This window comes from Mustela lutreola, chromosome 10, assembly GCF_030435805.1.
Source record: "Mustela lutreola isolate mMusLut2 chromosome 10, mMusLut2.pri, whole genome shotgun sequence".
In the NCBI taxonomy this organism is placed as follows: domain Eukaryota; kingdom Metazoa; phylum Chordata; class Mammalia; order Carnivora; family Mustelidae; genus Mustela; species Mustela lutreola.
The window spans coordinates 11569093-11587855 of NC_081299.1; the positions used below are offsets into that span (position 1 = coordinate 11569093).

At 47.3% G+C, this 18763-nt stretch overlaps 1 protein-coding gene across 1 annotated transcript in view; it reads right to left on the reverse strand.

Moving 5' to 3' along the window:
* Window positions 1–18763, reverse strand: part of SPATA21 (spermatogenesis associated 21) — a 32362-nt gene that overhangs the window by 303 nt on the left and 13296 nt on the right. Inside the window, exons 9-13 of the mRNA XM_059135106.1 lie at window positions 16565–16702; window positions 14344–14415; window positions 14109–14226; window positions 1404–1576; window positions 421–595 (exon numbers count right to left, since the gene is read on the reverse strand). Coding sequence (XP_058991089.1) covers window positions 421–595; window positions 1404–1576; window positions 14109–14226; window positions 14344–14415; window positions 16565–16702 — 676 coding nt within the window. The remainder of the gene's footprint in view (window positions 1–420; window positions 596–1403; window positions 1577–14108; window positions 14227–14343; window positions 14416–16564; window positions 16703–18763) is intronic.

Genomic DNA, 18763 nt, shown 5'->3' on the forward strand with positions numbered 1-18763 from the left:
TGAGTTCTTTTGCTCCCAAAGCACCTGGGAGGGGACTGGGAGGGAAGCTGCCGCCATCCAGCAGCCCAGCCTGTTTCCTACCACTCCTAACGTGGAATCAGACTCCGGCAAAGGACGTGCAAGCTAACCCCTGCGTGGTAGTGCCAGCCTGAGAGAAAGATGGTGTGTGCCACTGAGTCTGGGCACAGCAAGGCAAAAGTTCCCGGACTTAAGCACAGTCGATGGGGCACATGAGCCCTCAACGAAGCTTAGTTCCTTACTATTTCCATTATTTCCCCTTTTCCTCCCGGGAGCAGCAGTATTCCAGGTATCATCTCTTGCAAGGATTAGGCCAGGGCCCCATTTAAAAAAAAAAAAAAAAAAAAAAAAAAAAGGTGGTGGATGGGCCTGGGCTGGAGCTCTGGCTTTCGGGGTACCCACCTGCTTCCTTGGGATCCTGACTGGAAGAGGAGGCTCCGGATGTCAGGGCCCAGGCTGGCGGGGGTGCACGGGTCCAGCACGTAGTGGCTGCCCTGCTTCCGACGGACCATCTTGTCCAGCCGCGGACAGAGAGGGATGCAGGGCACCTGCGCATAGGGGCTCTGCAGGTTGGCAGCTGGCAAGGGAGGAGGAAGCAGGCCGACCCAGCTGAAGTCCCAGCTTGGCCGCATCCTGAGCTGGGTGGGTTTGGGCAAATTGCTTAACCTCTCTGAGCCTCTGTGTAAGCTGGAGGTGAGTACCCACCTCACAGAGCAGACGGTGAGGATTAAAGGGATAACACACCGAGCACAGTGTAAGGGCTAATAACAGCTCACACAGGAGCACATGTCTTTGTGATGGGTCGGGTAGGCACGCTAGAGAGACTCTAGAAAGCTCCTAGCCCATGACTTGGCACACAGTCGAAGTCTAATCAGTGACACTTGCTTTTATGGGGAGGCAACCTTGCCCAGTGAAAAGAGAACAGGTTTTAGAGTCAGACCTGGCTATACAGTGCCTTTTCTAAAACATGTTAGCTGTGGGGCCCTGGGCCTTGGCCTTAAACTTGCTCAGTTCCACTGTTCTCACCTGTAACATCGAGTGAATACATGATCATGAGTATTAAATTCTAGCCCATCTACAAAGGGCCTAGCACCGGGAGTGACCCCAGCGGGTGTTCAGTAAATGGTGAGCTGGGATTGCTAATTACCCTTCCTGCTCGGTGGAGGCTCTTGGGACCAACGTGTGCTCAGGGCTAAGCCCTGGGGAAGAATGCAGAAGACCCTCATCAGAGGGCTAGAGGTGGGATACCGTGATTCTCAGACCACTGGCTGATGCGCACAGTTATATGCCCGAAGTGGGAAACCATGTCTCTTAGCTCCTGGGTCTGGCTGTGGGGGCCCAGGGAAAGAGGAGAGCAGAGTGTTCACAGTGCCCAAGGCCCTCACCATAGTTCTGCTGCTTCAGCCGGCTCAGGATCCTGAGAACCCTTCGTTCTGGGACTTCCAAGTCTGCCTGCTGGGGATTGTAGGGAAGCTTCTTCCGGGACCGCAGCCGGCCTATGGCTGTCTCCATCTCTCGGGCCTTACAGGTGCCCTCCTTCAGCTTCTTCTGGTAATAGCTGGGGAGGCAGTGCCCACCCAGCTCAGCCTGGCTGTGTTTAATTTACCCCTCCTACCCCCCTCACTCTTTCTGAGCTCCTGTTCTGTCTGGCCAGCTCTGGGACAGGGACACCAGCCCAGGAGTTAGGGGACCTGAGTTTTGGTCCCAGCTCTGTCATTAACTCCCTGTCACTGCCTTGCTTTGGGCTCCAGTCACCCGGACCCTCCATCTGCAAGTCACATGACTTCGGGCTTCAGGTCCGTCCCCTGTCCCCCTACCCCCCTGCCCAAAAAGGGATCAAACAGGTAACAAAGCCCGTCTGAGCACTCAGCAACGTGGCTGGTGGAAAGAGCCTGGTCACTGTCACCTCTGCTTTCTGCCACTGATATTTTTACCTACACGTACACATGCTCTGTAAGACAGCTGTGTGATTAACCTGCTCCCGAGTTCGAGTTTTATTTTCTAGACTTAATGCTGCTTATCTGCCCACTAGACTGTGGCTCTACACATGCATTCAGCAGATACCGAGTGGCTGTTTTCCTCAGGCCAGCGCACGTCTAGGTGCTTGGGGAAGCAGTGCAGGAGATCTCCACAGAAGGTCCCTGCCTCCTGGCATCCCAGCCCCCGCCTCTCTCTCTGGCCACAGTGACCACTGCACATGGACTTTGAGCAGCTTTGCACAGGGACAGTCGGAGGTGGCCTCACCTCAGGAGTCTCCTGCCTGGAAGCTTCTTTGATGCCCCGGAAGTGCAGGGGAATGAAACTGCCATGGGGGCCACCTTTGACCAAAGGAGCTAGCAGCTGAGGTACATGGGTTTCTCTTTCTTCTCCTGACAGAATTCTGAACCACTATCCATAGTCTCCTCAGAAGATCATGTGGGTGGCTGACTCAACACAGGCTTGTATTGGTTCCTCCTCTGGTCCCATTCCTTCTCTCACTCCTCCCTGGAATCCCTTTCTAAATTGACCACCTAGGCAAGCACCTAGTAGGAAGGACTGTGAACAAATAAATACAGTACCTGGTTGGTGGTAGTGGGTGTAATGAGTAAAAGCTGGACAGTGGGTAGTGATGAGGGACGATTTTGCTCACAGGGGCCAGCAGGATCTCAGTGGTGGTGATATTTGAGCAGAATGAGGGGAGGGAGCAAGTCAAATGGATATCTCTGGAGGAAGAGTCTTTCAAGTAGAGGGAATGGCATGTGGAAAGGCCAGGAAGTGGGTGAGAGCTCAGTGAGCTCTAGGAATGGCAAGGAGGCCAGGAGAGGCTAGGGCCTGGTATGTGAGGAAGAGTGGGAGATGTGGGCATCGAGAAGGCAGAGACAGACCACCCAGGGCTTTGAGGCAGTGGTGAGGGGTGGGCATGCTACTCTTGGTGCTGGGAAACACTTAAGGCTTACATTGCTGGTTCTGCTGTGGTCTCTGCCTATCTCTGGGGCCTGGAATTTGGGGTTTTGATGAGCTTCACACATAGAACACAGAAAATGAATATCAGAGCCCTTACATGGAAGTTGGATCTAGACCCCTGTGTAAAACTAGGCCCTGAAAAGGTAGCAAGCATGTGGAGTAAAAACGATGACTTAGAAAATAACTTCACCCCACAGGGGCCAAAGGGACAAGAGCAAAATGTGTGCAACTTTCTCAGTCACAATTTTAAAGGAAATTGCTTGTTCTCCACTTCCTCTCTCCCTTTCCCACGGGCTTGAATTCAGATGTGTTGCTGGTAAATTAGCTTAGGTTTGATCTAGGAAATGGTGGGAAAATAAGTTAGAAACAATAAGTTGTGTGCTGGGCAGCCTTGTCTTCCTGCCTGCTTCTTCTGGAGTGTCAATATAAGAGAGAAATAAACTATCTTGTTTCAACTGTAGTGCATCGGGGTCTGTTCCTGAACTAATACACCAATATAGAATTCTATACCCAGCTAAACTACTCAGTGCGACTATAAATAAACTCTTTTGCAGACACATAAAATCTCAAAACTTTTGTATCCCATGCATTCTTTCTCAAGAAGCTGCGGGGGGACATAGTCTTCTAAAATGAGGGCATACACCAAAACAGAAAAGATATACATAGAGAAAACAGGAGATCAACACAGGAGATGCAAAGGTAGTGGAAGCTGGTAAAGGGGAATCCCACATTGGTGGTGCAGTTGCCATAAAGGACAAGTTTAGATTAGATCACTACAGTGTAGAAGACAGAATAGGGCTGCTGTTATTGCACCGGTGATTGAGTCACTTCCCATGTAACCCAAAAAAGCTGTCAGGGTAACATGCGCCTGTTATTTTTTAACTAAACCAAACAAACCAAGAAGGATTAAGCAAACCAAGAGTAAGGCATGTACTCTAACAGAGAATCCTAAAGAGGAAAGGAAGAAAGAATTCCTATGATGACAGCAGATCCCCAAGATAACAACTCTGCAACAGGCTTACAAAATTAATCCAAGGGGCGCCGGGGTGGCTCAGTGGGTTGAGCCTCTGCCTTTGGCTCAGGTCATGATCTCAGGGTCCTGGGATCGAGCCCCACATTGGGCTCTGTTCAGCAGGGAGCCTGCTTCCCCTTCTCTCTCTGCCTGCCTCTCTGCCTACTTGTGATCTCTCTCTCTCTCTCTCTCTCTCTGTCAAATAAATAAAGTAATTTTATAAAAAGAAATTAATCCAAAAATAAGAATAGTGAAATTATTTAGAACATGCCTTCAAGAAAAAGAAACTCTAAGAAGGTGGCACAGGAATTATTAATGGGTACAAAGAAAAAAAAACTAAGGCAATCATCAACTTCAGGAGTTAGACAAGGAAAGGGGCATTTGGGTGGCTCAGTTGTTAAGTGTCTGACTTCAGCTCAGGTGATGATCCCAGGGTCCTCAGATGCAGCCCCCCATCCAGCTCCCTGCTCAGCAGGATGCCTGCTTCTCCCTCTCTCACTCCCCCTGCTTGTGTTCCCTCTCTTGCTGTCTCAGTGTCTTGCTATCAAATAAATAAACAATCTTAAAAAAAAAAAAAAAGGAAAGGAAGTCATAGTATAATAAAATACTCAGCTGTTAAAAATTGCATAACCATAATAATGGACCCCCCAGAATTTAGTAAAAAATGATAATATATTAAAACAGGTAGAGGGGAGCTTAGAGGATGGTTGTATCAGACAGCTAAACCCATACCATAATTGGAAGTCAATAGATACATGTAAAAAAAAAAATCACTAACCAAAATATTGTAGTACATGCATGTTATTTCAAAATGAGAAGAGAGTCAAAAGTATTTGTCTTGGGAAGGGAGACTTCAGGGAATGGGGTACTACAAGTGTTTATTACGAACCTTTTTGCACTACTTGGTTTTTCCATTGTTCTTAACTTTTTTTTTTAAAGATTTTACTTAAGAGAGAGAGAGAGACAGTGAGAGAGGGAACACAAGCAGGGGAAGTGGGAGTGGAAGAAGCAGGCCTCCCACCAAGTAGGGAGCCCGAAGCAGGGCCGAATCCCAGGACCCTGGGATCATCACCTGAGCTGAAGTTGGACACATAACAACTGAGCCACCCAGGTCCACTGGACTATTTGTGGTTTCTTTGTTGTTTTTTGGGTTTTTTTAAACAATGTATACATTACTTTAAATTTTTAAGAATTAACTGAAAGGATAAAGTTATGTCAGTTGAATACTAACCAAAGGATTTCGGTATAACCATATTATATTTAAAAAACTAGGTCTTACGGCAAAAAGCATTACTAAAGACACAAATGATTACCATATAATGATAAAATGTTCAGTTTGTCAGGAAACAAAATTCTAAACATGAAATAGAAGGCAAAATCTGATAAAACTACAAGAAGAAGTAGATAATTTTATTATCACAGAAGTGATAATGGATACTGAGCTTTGCCAATGTAGCATCAAGAAATCCATATACTATATGGGGATGAATGGATGTGGCTGCATTTTGATAAAAGTTTAACTGTAAAAACAGAGCAAGCTAGGGGGCCTGGGTAGCTCAGTTGTTGAGTGCCTGCCTTTGGCTCAGGTCATGATCCCAGGGTCCTGGGATGGAGCCCAGGCATCGGGCTTCTTGCTCAGTGGGAAGCCTGCTTTCCCTCTCCTACTCCTCCTGCTTGTGTTCCCTCTCTTACCGTCTCTCTCTGTCAAATAAACAAATAAAATCTTAAAAAAAAAAAACAAAAACTGAGTGTGGCCTGCAGCCCATAACTTGCTGACTTCTGTCTACCGTAGGCCTTACCTAAAACTAAAATCCGTAGGAGAAAAACAGAGTTTGGAAGTTGAGTCTACCAAGTTAGAGGGTTTAGGTAACACCTGGGCCTTTCACAAATATGCCTGAACAAAATAAAAAACCAAGACTACATAAACTGGCAAGGAACTGCCCACAGGAACAAAAAATGCTCATCAAAGGAAGAGTCCCGCTTCCAAACAAAACAATCCAGTCTCTAATGCATATCATCTAAAATGTCCAGGACACAATAAAAAATTACCAGACATGACAGGGTGCCTGGATGGCTCGTCGGTTAAGCGTCTGACTCTTGGTTTCAGCTCAGGTCTTGATCTCAGAGTCCTGAGACTCTGACCCTTGGCTCAAGTTATGATCTCACGGTCCTGGGACGGAGCCCCACATCAGGTTCCCTGCTCAGCAGGAAGTCTGCTTCTTTCTCTTCCTCTGCCCCTCCTCCCATTCATGTGCTCTCTCTCAAATAAATAAAATCTTTTTTTTTAAAGGTTTTATTTATTTATTTGACAGAGATCACAAGTAGTTAAAGAGGCAGGCAGAGAGAGAGGGAGAAGGAAGCAGGCTCCCCGCTGAGCTGAGAGCCCGATGTGGGACTCGATCCCAGGACCCTGAGATCACATGACCTGAGCTGAAGGCAGCGGCTTAACCCACTGAGCCACCCAGGCGCCCTAAATGAAATCTTTTTTAAAAGGTATTAAAAAAGGGGGCGCCTGGGTGGCTCAGCGGGTTAAAGCCTCTGTCTTCAGATCAGGTCGTGTTCCCAGGGTCCTGGGATTGAGTCCTACATCAGGCTCTCTGCTCAGCAGGGAGCCTGCTTCCCTTCCTCTCTCTCTGTCTGCCTCTCTGCCTACCTGTGATCTCTGTCTGTTAAATAAATAGATAAAATCTTTTTTAAAAGTTTTAAAAAGGTATTAAAATATATATTCAAATAATTGAGGGAAAATCTGATCTTAATGAATAGAGAAACAAACTACAAACATGAAACAAATGGAAATTCTAGAACCAAAAGGTACAATAACTGAAGTGAAAAAGTCTGAACAATCTTTGTAGCAGACTGGAGAATTAGTAAACTTGAAGACAGATCAGTAGAAATCATCCAATCTGAAGAACAGTGGATTAAAAAATTGAAGACAAATGAACAGAATTCTGTTTCTGGCCATAATGAAGGACCTGGTACTGAACTTGTCCTCCTGCCATAAATAAATATATGAAACTTGTGAGATATTGAACAATAGGCAGCACAAGACTATAGTCCCTGAGGGGAGAAACCAATGAGGTGAGCTGACCGGTTCTCCAGAGAACTTTGCCTGGAGGTACAGGAAGTGGCACCCAGGCAGAACCGTCGTAGACCCACTGAGGTAAGGGGACAGACAGTGTAGCTGGTGAACATGGAGGCGACAGGGATTAGTGTATCAGGATATCAAAGAGATAGGAGTCATGTAATGAAAGTTGCAGAAATACACATGGGGTTTTCTTCAGTTTTTGGTTGCATACTAAGTAGTACACACATAGTGTGAAATTTCACGAAGCCAGACAAAGAACAAAAAACAGAAGTAATTACCAGGGTTAACCTAGGGCTGAGAGACACATGACGTTCCAACAGAGCAGAAGCTCTTTGTTGAACACCTGAAGAATTAATAGAGCTCTTAAATGAGTCCTCTTTCAGTAGTTGGGACTGAGTCCTAGAGGAGAGACTACACTGGATCTTCCCTAACAAAGCTTTATTTTTATTTTATTAAAAGATTTTATTTATTTATTTGACAGAGAGATCACAAGTAGGCAGAGAGGCAGGTAGAGAGAGTGGGGGAAGCAGGCTCCCTGCTGAGCAGAGAGCCCGATGTGGGGCTCTATCCCAGGACCCTGAGATCATGACCTGAGCTAAAGTCAGAGGCTTAACCCACTGAGCCACCTTGGTGGCCCCCTAACAAAGCTTTAAAACCTTGAAAGAGGGATACCCCCCTGGCAGAGTTGGTACAGCATGTGGCTCTTGATCTCAGGGTCATGAATATAATAAGCCCCATGTTGGGAGTAGAGTTTAATAAAATAAAATAACATAACCTTGAAAGAAAGATTATCAGTAACATAACATAACATAACATTAACGTAATGTAAACACCTGCCCTCTAGTTCAACACTTTAAGGAATAAAATCCAGACACTCAGTAAAGTGCCACAATGTCCAGCATCCAATCAAAAACTAACAGACACGAGAAGCAGGAAAGTACCAATAAAAAAAGGAAAATCAGAAAAAAAAAGAAAAATCAGTTTACAGAAACAGACCCAGAAATGACAAAGATGGCAGAATTAGCAGAAAAGGACCTTAATTGAGGTATTATAAATATGCCCAAGGATTTGAAGGAAATATGAACAAGAGGAAAGAAAATTATGAAATAGAACTGAATTAAATATTTAAATATGAAAAATGCAACAGCTGAAATGAAAAATTCACTGGATACACTTAAGAGGAGATTAGACACAGCAAAAGAAAATACCAGCAGGGGCGCCTGGGTGGCTCAGTGGGTTAGGGCTCTGCCTTCGGCTCAGGTCATGATCCCAGGGTCCTGGGGATAGAGCCCCACATCGAGCTCCCTGCTGGGTGGGATCCCAGGACCACCTAAGCTATAGGCAGACACTTACTTGACTGAGCCACCCAAGCACCCCAGGAAGAAACATTCTTATCTCAAGAGATGCGGAGCCTTGGCTGAGAGAACTCTGTAATAAACCTCCTTAAAATAACTCATCTTCCCTTAGTCTGCCCATATAGTTTCACTACTATTCCACATTCACTACTCTCTGTTCAACCTAGGATAGAAACACTTAGGCTGAGTCATTTCTTTTTTTTTTTTTTTTTTTTTTTAAAGATTTTATTTATTTATTTGACAGAGAGAGATCACAAGTAGGCAGAGAGGCAGGCAGAGAGAGAGAGAGAGGAGGAAGCAGACTCCCTGCTGAGCAGAGAGCCCGATGCGGGACTCGATCCCAGGACCCTGAGATCATGACCTGAGCCGAAGGCAGCGGCTTAACCCACTGAGCCACCCAGGCACCCAGGCCGAGTCATTTCTTTGGGTCTTCTTTTTCTTGTGAGGGTGCCCAGGTATGTGTAAATAAGATTCATATGCTTTTCTCCTCTTCATCTATCTTTTTTTTTTTTTTAAGTTTTCTTTCCTTATTTAAATGATCTCTACACCCAATGTGGGACTTGAACTAACAACTCTGAGATCAAGAATTGCATGGTCTACTGACGGAGCCAGCCAGGCAGGCATCCCTCCTATTCGTCTATCATATGTCTGTTCCAGTTGGAAATTCTGAGAGAGTAACAGACAGTTTTTCCTTTCCTGGACATCAAATGACATTTTTATTTGAACAAAGGAGAAACCATGGTTATTCAGCCTTTGGTTTTCAGTGGATATTTCTCTAAAAGTAGACGAAGTTAGCCTGTCATTTCAAGGAGAACAACTGACAGCATTTTTTGCCTCTGATCAAATTAAAGCTTTCAGGAAAAAGTTAGACTTTTGGGAAACTTAAACCCATCAACATGGGCATATACATGTCTTTATACAAAATACTTTATAGCAGTGAAAATGAATGAACTATAGCCACACACAACACTTCTAATACTTAAAGACTTTCCTGATACTAGTGGTGATATTAATTATAATATCATAGTATATCTATACTAATTAATATAGTGTCATAGTATATATATACTAGCTATATATAGTGTATATAGATATAAATATACATATACTAATTAAAATGAAATGTGCTAACACCTGGGAGATATGCAGTATTTTCCAAATGACGAGTGCACGTTACCAAAACATTTGTGGGAGAAGGGCCGTTTAAACTACAAGATAGGGGCGCGCCTGGGTGGCTCAGTGGGTTAAAGCTTCTGCCTTCTGCTCAGGTCATGATCCCAGGGTCCTGGGATCAAGCCCCGCATTGGGCTCCCTGCTCAAGTGCGGAGCCTGCTTCCCCCTCTCTCTCTGCCTGCCTCTCGGCCTACTTGTGATCTCTGTCTGTCAAATAAATAAATACAATCTTTAAAAAAAATAAACTACAAGACAGACCAATAGACTCTTCCATTTAAGAGTACAAGAGCTTCTAGCTGGCTCAGTTCGTAGACTGTGAGGCTCTTGAGTTTGAGCCCCATGCTGGATGTAGAGAGTGATTAAATAAATTAACTTTAAAAAATAAATAAAGGAGTACAGGGGTACCTGGCTGGCACAGTCAGTAGAGCGTCCGACTCTTGGGTTCATCTCACGTCATGATCTCAGGGTCATGACATCAAGCCCCGTGTCCAGCTCTCCGCTCAGCATGGGAATCTGCTTGGGATTCTTTCCCCCTTCCTCTCCCTCCCCCTCTGCTCCTCCCCCTGCTCTCTCTTTTTCTCTAAAAAGAAAGAAATTTTTTTTTAAGATTTTTTTTTTTAATTTGACACAGAGAGACGCAGTGAGAGAGGGAGCACAAGCAGAGGGAGTTGGAGAAGCAGGCTTCCCGCCGATCCAGAAGCCCAATGTGGGGCTTGTTCCCAGAATCCTGGGATCATGACCTGAGCTGAAGGTGGATGCTTAACCAACTGAGCCACCCAGGTACCCAGAAAGAAAAAAAAAATTTTTTTAAAGATTTTTATTTATTCATTTGACAGACAGAGATCACAAGTAGGCAGAGAGGCAGGCAGAGAGAGAGAGTGGAGGAAGCAGAGAACCCAATGGGGGGCTCGATCCCAGGACCCTGAGATCATGACCTGAGCCGAAGGTAGAGGCTTAACCCACTGAGCCACCCAGGTGCCTACATAAAATCTTTTTTTAAAAAATGAGTGTAGGGGCGCCTGGGTGGCTCAGCGGGTTGGGCCACTGCCTTCGGCTCGGGTCATGATCCCAGGGTCTTGGGATCGAGCCCCACGTTGGGCTCTCTGCTCAACGGGGAGCCTGCTTCCCCTTCTCTCTCTGCCTGCCTCTCTGCCTACTTGTGATCTCTGTCAAATAAATAAATAAAATCTTAAAAAAAAATGAGTGTAAAGGGATGTTGGCCTAAAAGTATAAAAACTACGCTCTTTAGAATCTTTTGCCCATGTGTCCCAGGAGACATATACAAGAATATTCACACTGTTTCTACACAGTTGAAAACTGAACATAACCCTGATGGCTATCAGCAGAATGAATAAGTATACTGTGATATAGTCACACATAATAGTATGTAGCAGTTGGGATACCTGGGTGGCTCAGTCAGTTAAGCATCTGCCTTTGGCTTAGGACATGATCCCAGGGTGCTGGGATAGAGACCCACATTGGGCTCCCTGCTCAGCGGGGAGCCTGCTTCTCCCTCTCCCCCTGCCTGCCGTTCTTCCAGGTTGTGCATGCTCCCTCTCTCTGTCAAAAAAAAATAAAAATTTTTAAAAAATAGTATGTAGCAGTGAGAACAATAAACGATTTTTTTTCAGAATCTATTTATTTGACAGACCAAGATCACAAGTAGGCAGAGAGGCAGGCAGAGATAGAGGAGGGAGGAAGCAGGCTCCCCACTGAGCAGAGAGCCCAATGCAGGGCTCGATCCCTGGACCCTGAGACCATGATCTGAGCCAAAGGCAGAGGCTTTAACCCACTGAGCCACCCAGGTGCCCCAAGAACAATAAATGATTGATAATTACTCACAAGGATGTGAATGAATCATAAAAACATAAGGTTGAGGAGAAAAAACAAGTAACAAAAGACTTAACACAGTATGAGTCCATTCATAGAAAGTTTATGAAAAGTGGGGTGCCTGGGTGGTTCAGTGGGGTAAGCCTCTGCCTTCAGCTCAGGTCATGATCCCAGGGTCCTGGGATTGAGCCCCGCATCGGGCTCTCTGCCCAGCGGGGAGCCTGCTTCCCCCACCCCCTGCCTGCCTCTCTACCTACTGTGTTCTCTGTCTGTCAAATAAATAAAATCTTTTTAAAAAAATAAAGTTTATGAAAAGGTGAACAATAAAGTACTCAGGAATACAAATGAAGGTGAGTAAAGACCAGAGCGCCACTCCATATCTACCAGGAGGAAGACCGACAATACCAAATTTGCACAAGATGTGGAGCAACTGGAACTCTCCTACAAATGGTGGGATTGTAAAATGGTGCAACCACTTGGAAAAAGGTCTGATGAGTTCTCAGAAGTAAAATACACCTACCCACAATTCCCTTCTGCATATTCACCCAAAGAAGCCAAAGTATGTGTCCACAGAAGGACTTGCACAAAAATATTAACGGCAGCTTTGTTCATGATAACCCCAACCGAGAAACATGGAGAGACCCGTCAGAATGGACGAACCAACTGTGGTAGATTCATGAGTGGGACACTGGTCAGCAGTAGAAACGGGTCAACCCTGACGCCCACAACGACACGGACAAGTCTCAGAAGCCTTGTGCTGAGTTCGAGAAGCTGACCCTAGGGCTGCATACTGTAGGTTTCCATTGATGTGAAGTTGCCAAAAAAACGAAGTCAATCTGGGATGGAAAACAAACTGGAAGAGTGATTGCCTTGCAGGGGTGGGTTCGGAGACCCACTGGGAAGGATGGTGAGGGCATCTTCGGGAGTGATGGCAAAGTTGTGTATGACTTGAGAGGGGTTCAGGTTGCCCGGGTGTGAGAAGTGGCTGAGATTCACGGACTGATGATTTGTGTGTTTCACTGAATGTAAATGATACCTCCAATAACGAAAAAGAAGAAAAAAGCTCTAAAAAAATGTCAATCTTTAGTTATTGATATGTATGCTGAAGTATTTAGAAGGAAATGACTATCAATTATTGTGAAATGAATAAAAAACTGATATGGTTGTACGAAAAAAGGTTAGGTAGACACAAGATTAAAACAAGCATGGCGGATTGGCAATGGTAGAATCTGGTTGGTGAATATATAAACATTCACTGTGAAATTCTCTCAACTTTGCTGTGTATTTGAAATTTTCAGTAAGCAAAGGGAAAAACAAGTAGTGAAAGTTTAAAAAAGAAAGCAAGGGAATAATGGTTAGTTCTTATCTGGGGAGATGTGATTGGGGTAGGGCACACAGGGCTTCAAGATTATTGGAAATGATCTATTTTTATTTATTTATTTATTTTTAAAGATTTTATTTATTTATTTGACAGACAGAGATCACAAGTAGGCAGAGAGAGAAGAGAAAACAGGCTCCCCGCTGAGCAGAGAGCCCGATGCGGGGCTCGATCCCAGGACCCTGGGATCATGACCGGAGCTGAAGGCAGAGGCTTTAACCCCCTAAGCCACCCAGGCGCTGGCGCCCCGGAAATGATCTATTTTTAAACTGGGGAAATGGACACATGGGAATCTTATTGTTTCTAAAATTATACATTAATGCTCCTTGCTCAGTGGGGAGCCTGCTTCTCCCTCTGCCTGCCTCTCCACCTTCTTGTGTTCTTTCTCTGACAAATACATAATTAAAAAAAATTAAATTAAAAATAAAATTATACATTTATATTCTTTAGAGTTATATATATACTTAGAGTGATTTACAGATGCTGGGAGGAAAAAAGACCTTTTGTCTTTGGGGTTCCTGAGCTTGTGTTGCTGGAACAACTTGCTGTCATTCCCCTACCTCTGGGCCCATGTGGACAAGGCCTGGTCTCAGTGGCAGAGACAGTCCTCTGTGTGATACACAGAGACCAGCTGGGCTGTTCTGCCATCACAGTTTGCTTTTAGCCTTGGAATGTTGAAGTTCCTTTTGTGCGTAGCCATTCCTTCCTTAGTTGAACCAGTAACCACCACCTCCACCCAGCCCAGTCTGGAAACATGGGGAGGCTTTCATCTCCAGCGTTCTCTGGCTCCAGGCAGTCTCTATCACATACCCGTTCTGAGATTGTCCTCTGGGTACTGCAAGAAAGTATTCCTCTTGCTGTTGAATTGGTTCAGCTAGGCGGGTGTGAGTATAGGGCTGCCAGTTGCCATCCTTCCCACTGAGGGAGAGGGAGAAGCAGACTCCTCACTGAGCAGAGAGCACAACACAAGGCCTGATCCCAGGATCCTGAGATCATGACCTGTGCTGAAGGCAGAGGCTTAACCCACTGAGCCACCCAGGCGCCCTGACCTAGTTGAGCTTGAAACCATGGTACAGAGATGGGTAGGAGAGATAAAACCTTAAGAGTATCATCTGATCTCCTGAATCCAGCCATTCCTGAGGCCATGATCCATTATATGAGCCAATACATTCCCCTTTTGCTTAGGCCAATTTTATTTGGGTGCCTTTCACTTGCAACTAAGAGTCCTAACTATCAAAATTCTTCAGCTGCCACAATACTAGGTGCCATTTCTGTGTCTGTCACCCTCTACCCACAACCACCGGCCGCACTCACTTGGTGATCTCTTCTAAGGCCGCCTCCGGTAAGGCCAGCATCTCCACCAGCAGGGACAGGATCTCAAAGAGCAGAGTGTGGGGGTTTGGGGGAGCCATGTCCGTCAGGGCATTCTGCTCTGGGGACATGGGAAGATGTGTGCTGTTACCATTCCGTAGTTCTGGAGGCCAACTGGTCCCACCAGCCACCAGGCCCCTCCCCGAGCTCTAACTCCTCTGGGCTCACCCCTGCTCACCCACAGAGCAGAAGAAGCGCCTGGTGTCTGTCATCACAGCCAAGAAGTCCTTGAAGCCTACGTGACCATCTCCTGTGGAGGCCAGGGGTATAACAGTGGGCAAGGGCCTGCCAGAGTGGGCGCAGGCACTGCACCCCGGGCATGTTAGCATGTACTCAATGGGTTTGATTATAAAACACAAAGAAGACACATACTCAGTGCAGCATGTGCGGTGCACACAGCAAAGTAGAAGGTGAAAATTAGGGGTGCCTGGGTTGGAAGTTTCTAGAACTGAGGGCAGCAGTCTGAGTTCCCATCCGTGGTCCACCACTTACTATCCGTGTGACCTTGGCAAAACCCCCAACCCCTCTAAGCCTTAGCTTTCTTACCTAGAGAGTGGAGATAACCATAATACTTATCTCATGGGAGAACAAATGAAGCAATGTGATTAGAGCAGAGCCGTGGGTATTATACAAGCTCAGTAAATGTCAGCAACTGTCATTATTACCATGTGCTAGTCACTGCATGAGAATTAGGTACCCGCAAGATTCCTACCTCGGCCTTCAAGGCCCTGTAGGACCTGCCTATTACCTGTCTCCAGTCTCACCTGGTGCCAAGGGCCCCCAGCATGAACCTGTTCTTCCACTGGGGCCACGTTCCCTGTTCCGGGCCTTTGCACATGCTGCTTCCTCTTCCTGGAATCTTCTCTACTGCCCTCTAACTCTTTAGTAAACATCCTACACGTGCTTCTTCTTGATCATCCCTTCCCCAAGAGAAGTCAGACCGGACCGCGTCAACTGCCTCACTACACATTCTCATAAAACCCTGTGTTTCAACCACACACTTGTAAGATCTGGAATTTAATGGAGATGCCAAAAGGGTCTGTTTTGTTCTGTACTGTGTCCTCAGGGCTTAAGACAGGTAGTTTTGGGGGGCACCTGGCTGGCTCAATCCAGAGGAACATGTGACTTTTGATCTCAGAGTTTTGAATTTGAGCCCCACATTTGGGGTAGAGATTCCTTAAATAAATAAAACTTTAAAAAAAAAAAAGACAGACAAGTCTTAGCAGATGTTTCCTGAGCTACTAGACAAATGAATAAATGGTCTCTAATCCTGAAAACCACCCCCTGGAGGTGCCTAATACTCTTATCCCCACGTCACAGATGGGGCCTGAGGCATAGAGAAAAAGGAAGCTTTTGCCAAGAGTCACATAGGGGCAGAGCTAAGGTGGTTCCTGGCTTGTGTGTGTGGATTCGCCCCCATATGGTGATGGAGGAAGCAGAGCCGGACGGGTAGTGGCCAGGAGCCCAGGCCCCCTACAGCTCCACGGCTCCTCACGGCCTGCATCTAGCCAAGCAAACCACGGGGGATTCCCCTCGCCCTGTATCCTCCTCCCTTTGTCTCGTTTATTTCTGTCACGGGGGACGCCCTTTTTTCTTCCCTCCCTGCCTAACCGCTATTTAATCTTTCACGATTTGGCTCGGTCATCACCTCCTCCAGGAAGTCTTCCTTCCTGATCCCTCCCTCTAAGCCACCTGAAGTGCTGCTTCCTTTGGTGACTCTTCTGTGTCCCTGTCTCTGTGAGCACCTCGAGGGCAGGGCTCATGGGCCTTACCCGTCTCTTTATTCTCAGTGTCCAGATCAGGAAGGCGCACACAGTGCGTACTTATAAATACTTCCTGGATGACGAACACTAGCAGCTCAATGTCTTATAAATACGTTCTGTGCACCAGGCATTGGGCTCAATGCTCTGCCTGGATTATCTCACTTGCTTTCCAGCAGCCTGCTGAGATGGATGCTATCAGCCCCATTGTATGGAAACCGAAGCCTGGCCAACTTCACTGATTTGTCCAAGGTCACATAGCTGGTCAAATGAGTGACCCGGTCATGGGAGAAGGTCCCACGAAGCACACACACAGGCCTAAAAGGGAGGTATCTCAGATACCACCTACATCCTAGGGTCAGAAGATAGGTCATGGCCATCTCCAGGTGCCCAGAACCCGGTGCTGAGTAGGTACTCAGAGAGCATTAACTTTGGGGGCCCAGAGTGATGGGACCCCAGTGGAAAATAAAAATGCAGGATGGGGTCCCTCACTCAAAAATTTATGAAGAATTTCCGGACTGCAACAGCTGAGTATTAAACCATGTGCAGGCCCCTTGAAGCGTGGAGGCCTGCAGGGCCAGAAAGGTCTCCCGTTGCTGGCCCTGCCTGGGACTCAGAGTGGTGCCTCCTGTCACTCACCATCGATGTCGGCGCTCCTCAGGGCGTCCTGTACCTGAGCCGGCGTGAGGGAGATGCCCACAAGCAGCAGGATGTTGCCAAGGTTCTGTGCGTTCACCTCGCCATGGCCATTGAAGATCTCAAAGTAACTGCGGAAGGCTGTGGTGGGGTGGCGGAGGTCACGGGAGGCGGGGACACGCCTTGTTCCCACCATTCAACGCCCCCACTTTCCAACCACCCTCCTGCCCAGCATCCTTCACCACCGTGGCTGGGTGGAGAGACAGGGGCAGCTTAAACAGCCATAGTGGAAGGCGCCATCCCACTAACTCACTCCACTCTCTATCCCAAGGTCAGGCCAAGGTCTCAGCAGGTGTGCCAACACCTAAGCTCCTTAATGACCTTCACTCTGTGCCAGGAGCACAACCACCTTAGGGCATCCCTGCTATGTGCCAGGCACTGTGCTAGGCTCTTCATGGCCACGTTCTCATTAAAGTCTTACAATGGCCTCATAAGAGTGGGATGCTTGTTCCTTTTGTCCCAATAGGGAAACTGAGGCTTAAAGATTAAGTGACCAGGTAGGTCTTTCTGACCCTTAGGTCTGTGCCTTTGACTTTGGTGCTCTATGGTCACTTATCCGCATGGACGTGCTTTCCAGGATAGCTTGGTACCAAAAGCTGCACCTGACTTCTCAGCCCGCAGCCAAATGTTGGCAGAATCAACAGACCGAGGGAAGGGGCTGGGTCTGCCCTTTAATAATAAGCTGGGTGGCTGCTTTGGCCTGAACTGCATCCCACTGAAACTCTTATGCTGAAGCCCTGACCCCCAGGACATTAGCATGGGACTGTATTTAGAGACAGGGCCTTTCTCTCTGCTCGGGGGGAGCCTGCTTCCTCCTCTCTCTCTGTCTGCCTCCCTGCCTACTTGTGATCTCTGTCTGTCAAATAAATAAATAAAATATTTTTAAAAAAAAAGAGGTGGTTAAGTTAAAATGAGATAGTAGCGTGGGCCCTATTCCAGTCCGACTGGTGTCCTTACAAGAAAAGGAAATGCGGAAACACGAGAGACAGCAGGGATGTCTGTGCACAGAGGAAAGGCCACGTGAGACCACATGAGGACACAGGAGGGTACACGCGGCCACCTGCAAGGCGAGGGGAGGGGCCTCAAAAAAAAACCCATTCTGCCGCCACCTTGATCTGAGATCTGCTTGGTTTGCGACCTCCTGAGCTCTGAGCAAAGAAATGCTCAGCCACCCCATGCTGCTGCTGTTACGGCAGCCCAAGCAAACCACACAACTGCCACGGGCAAACCACCGTACTTCTCTGAGACTCGATTTTCTCATCTGTGAGATGGACAAAACGGTTCATCCTCCGAGAGCAGTTGTGTTAATTCAGTGTCTGGCACGTAAGAGACTCTGAAGTCTGACACACAGAACCGAGATGAGGACAGAGGGAGCACTAGGGAGCTCGGATTGGGGTGAGCGGTGACCCCCCAAGGGCAGGCATGCCAAAAAAAAAAAAAAAAAAAAAGAACAGCTCTTAAAAGCAGGCGTGGGCAAAATGCCCCGTGGTTTGGACTATGAGAGCAGAGCAGCCAGAGAGGGCTGCGGGGCATGGCGGAAAGCCCGGGTCTCTAAGCCACGGCGGCACCTTGTCGGTGAACTCTGCTCAAGGACGCGGGGCAGAAGGGCCTTTTTGAAAATGGCTAGAGAGTTGTAATGCTGGAAGGAGCCAGCGCCCAGGAAGCGCTCATGGGGAGCTGGAAAGGGGAAATCAGAAGGGGCCAGTGGAGAGGGTCAAAGATTTAGGGGAGGAGTCAAGGGTGGAGGGAGGACTGATCCCTGCTCTTCTGGGGCTGGGGCAGGGTGTAGCGGGGCTGCAGGAAACCCGTGGAGCTCACGGAGTCAGCACTCCCTCCTCCTCCCTCTCGTGGCCAGTGGAGTCGTGGGGCCCAGGGCCTCCCCCAGGTGGGTATTCAGAACTTTACAACTTTTGGGAGGGGGTAGGATGTGGCAGGAAATGGGACTTGTCCAGGGCAACTGGTCTTGTTAAATGGTGAGGGATGGTCTAGGGCGGACGGGGGGCCCTGGAACTCTGCCTCCCATCCAAGCGGCCTCCAGACGACCAGCAGAGTGGGCTTGGATGGAGGGAGGCAGAAATGCCTCCAAGCCTGAAGAACCTTGCTGGGTTTGATCTGTTTACTCAAGGAGGCAGTTCCGGAAGA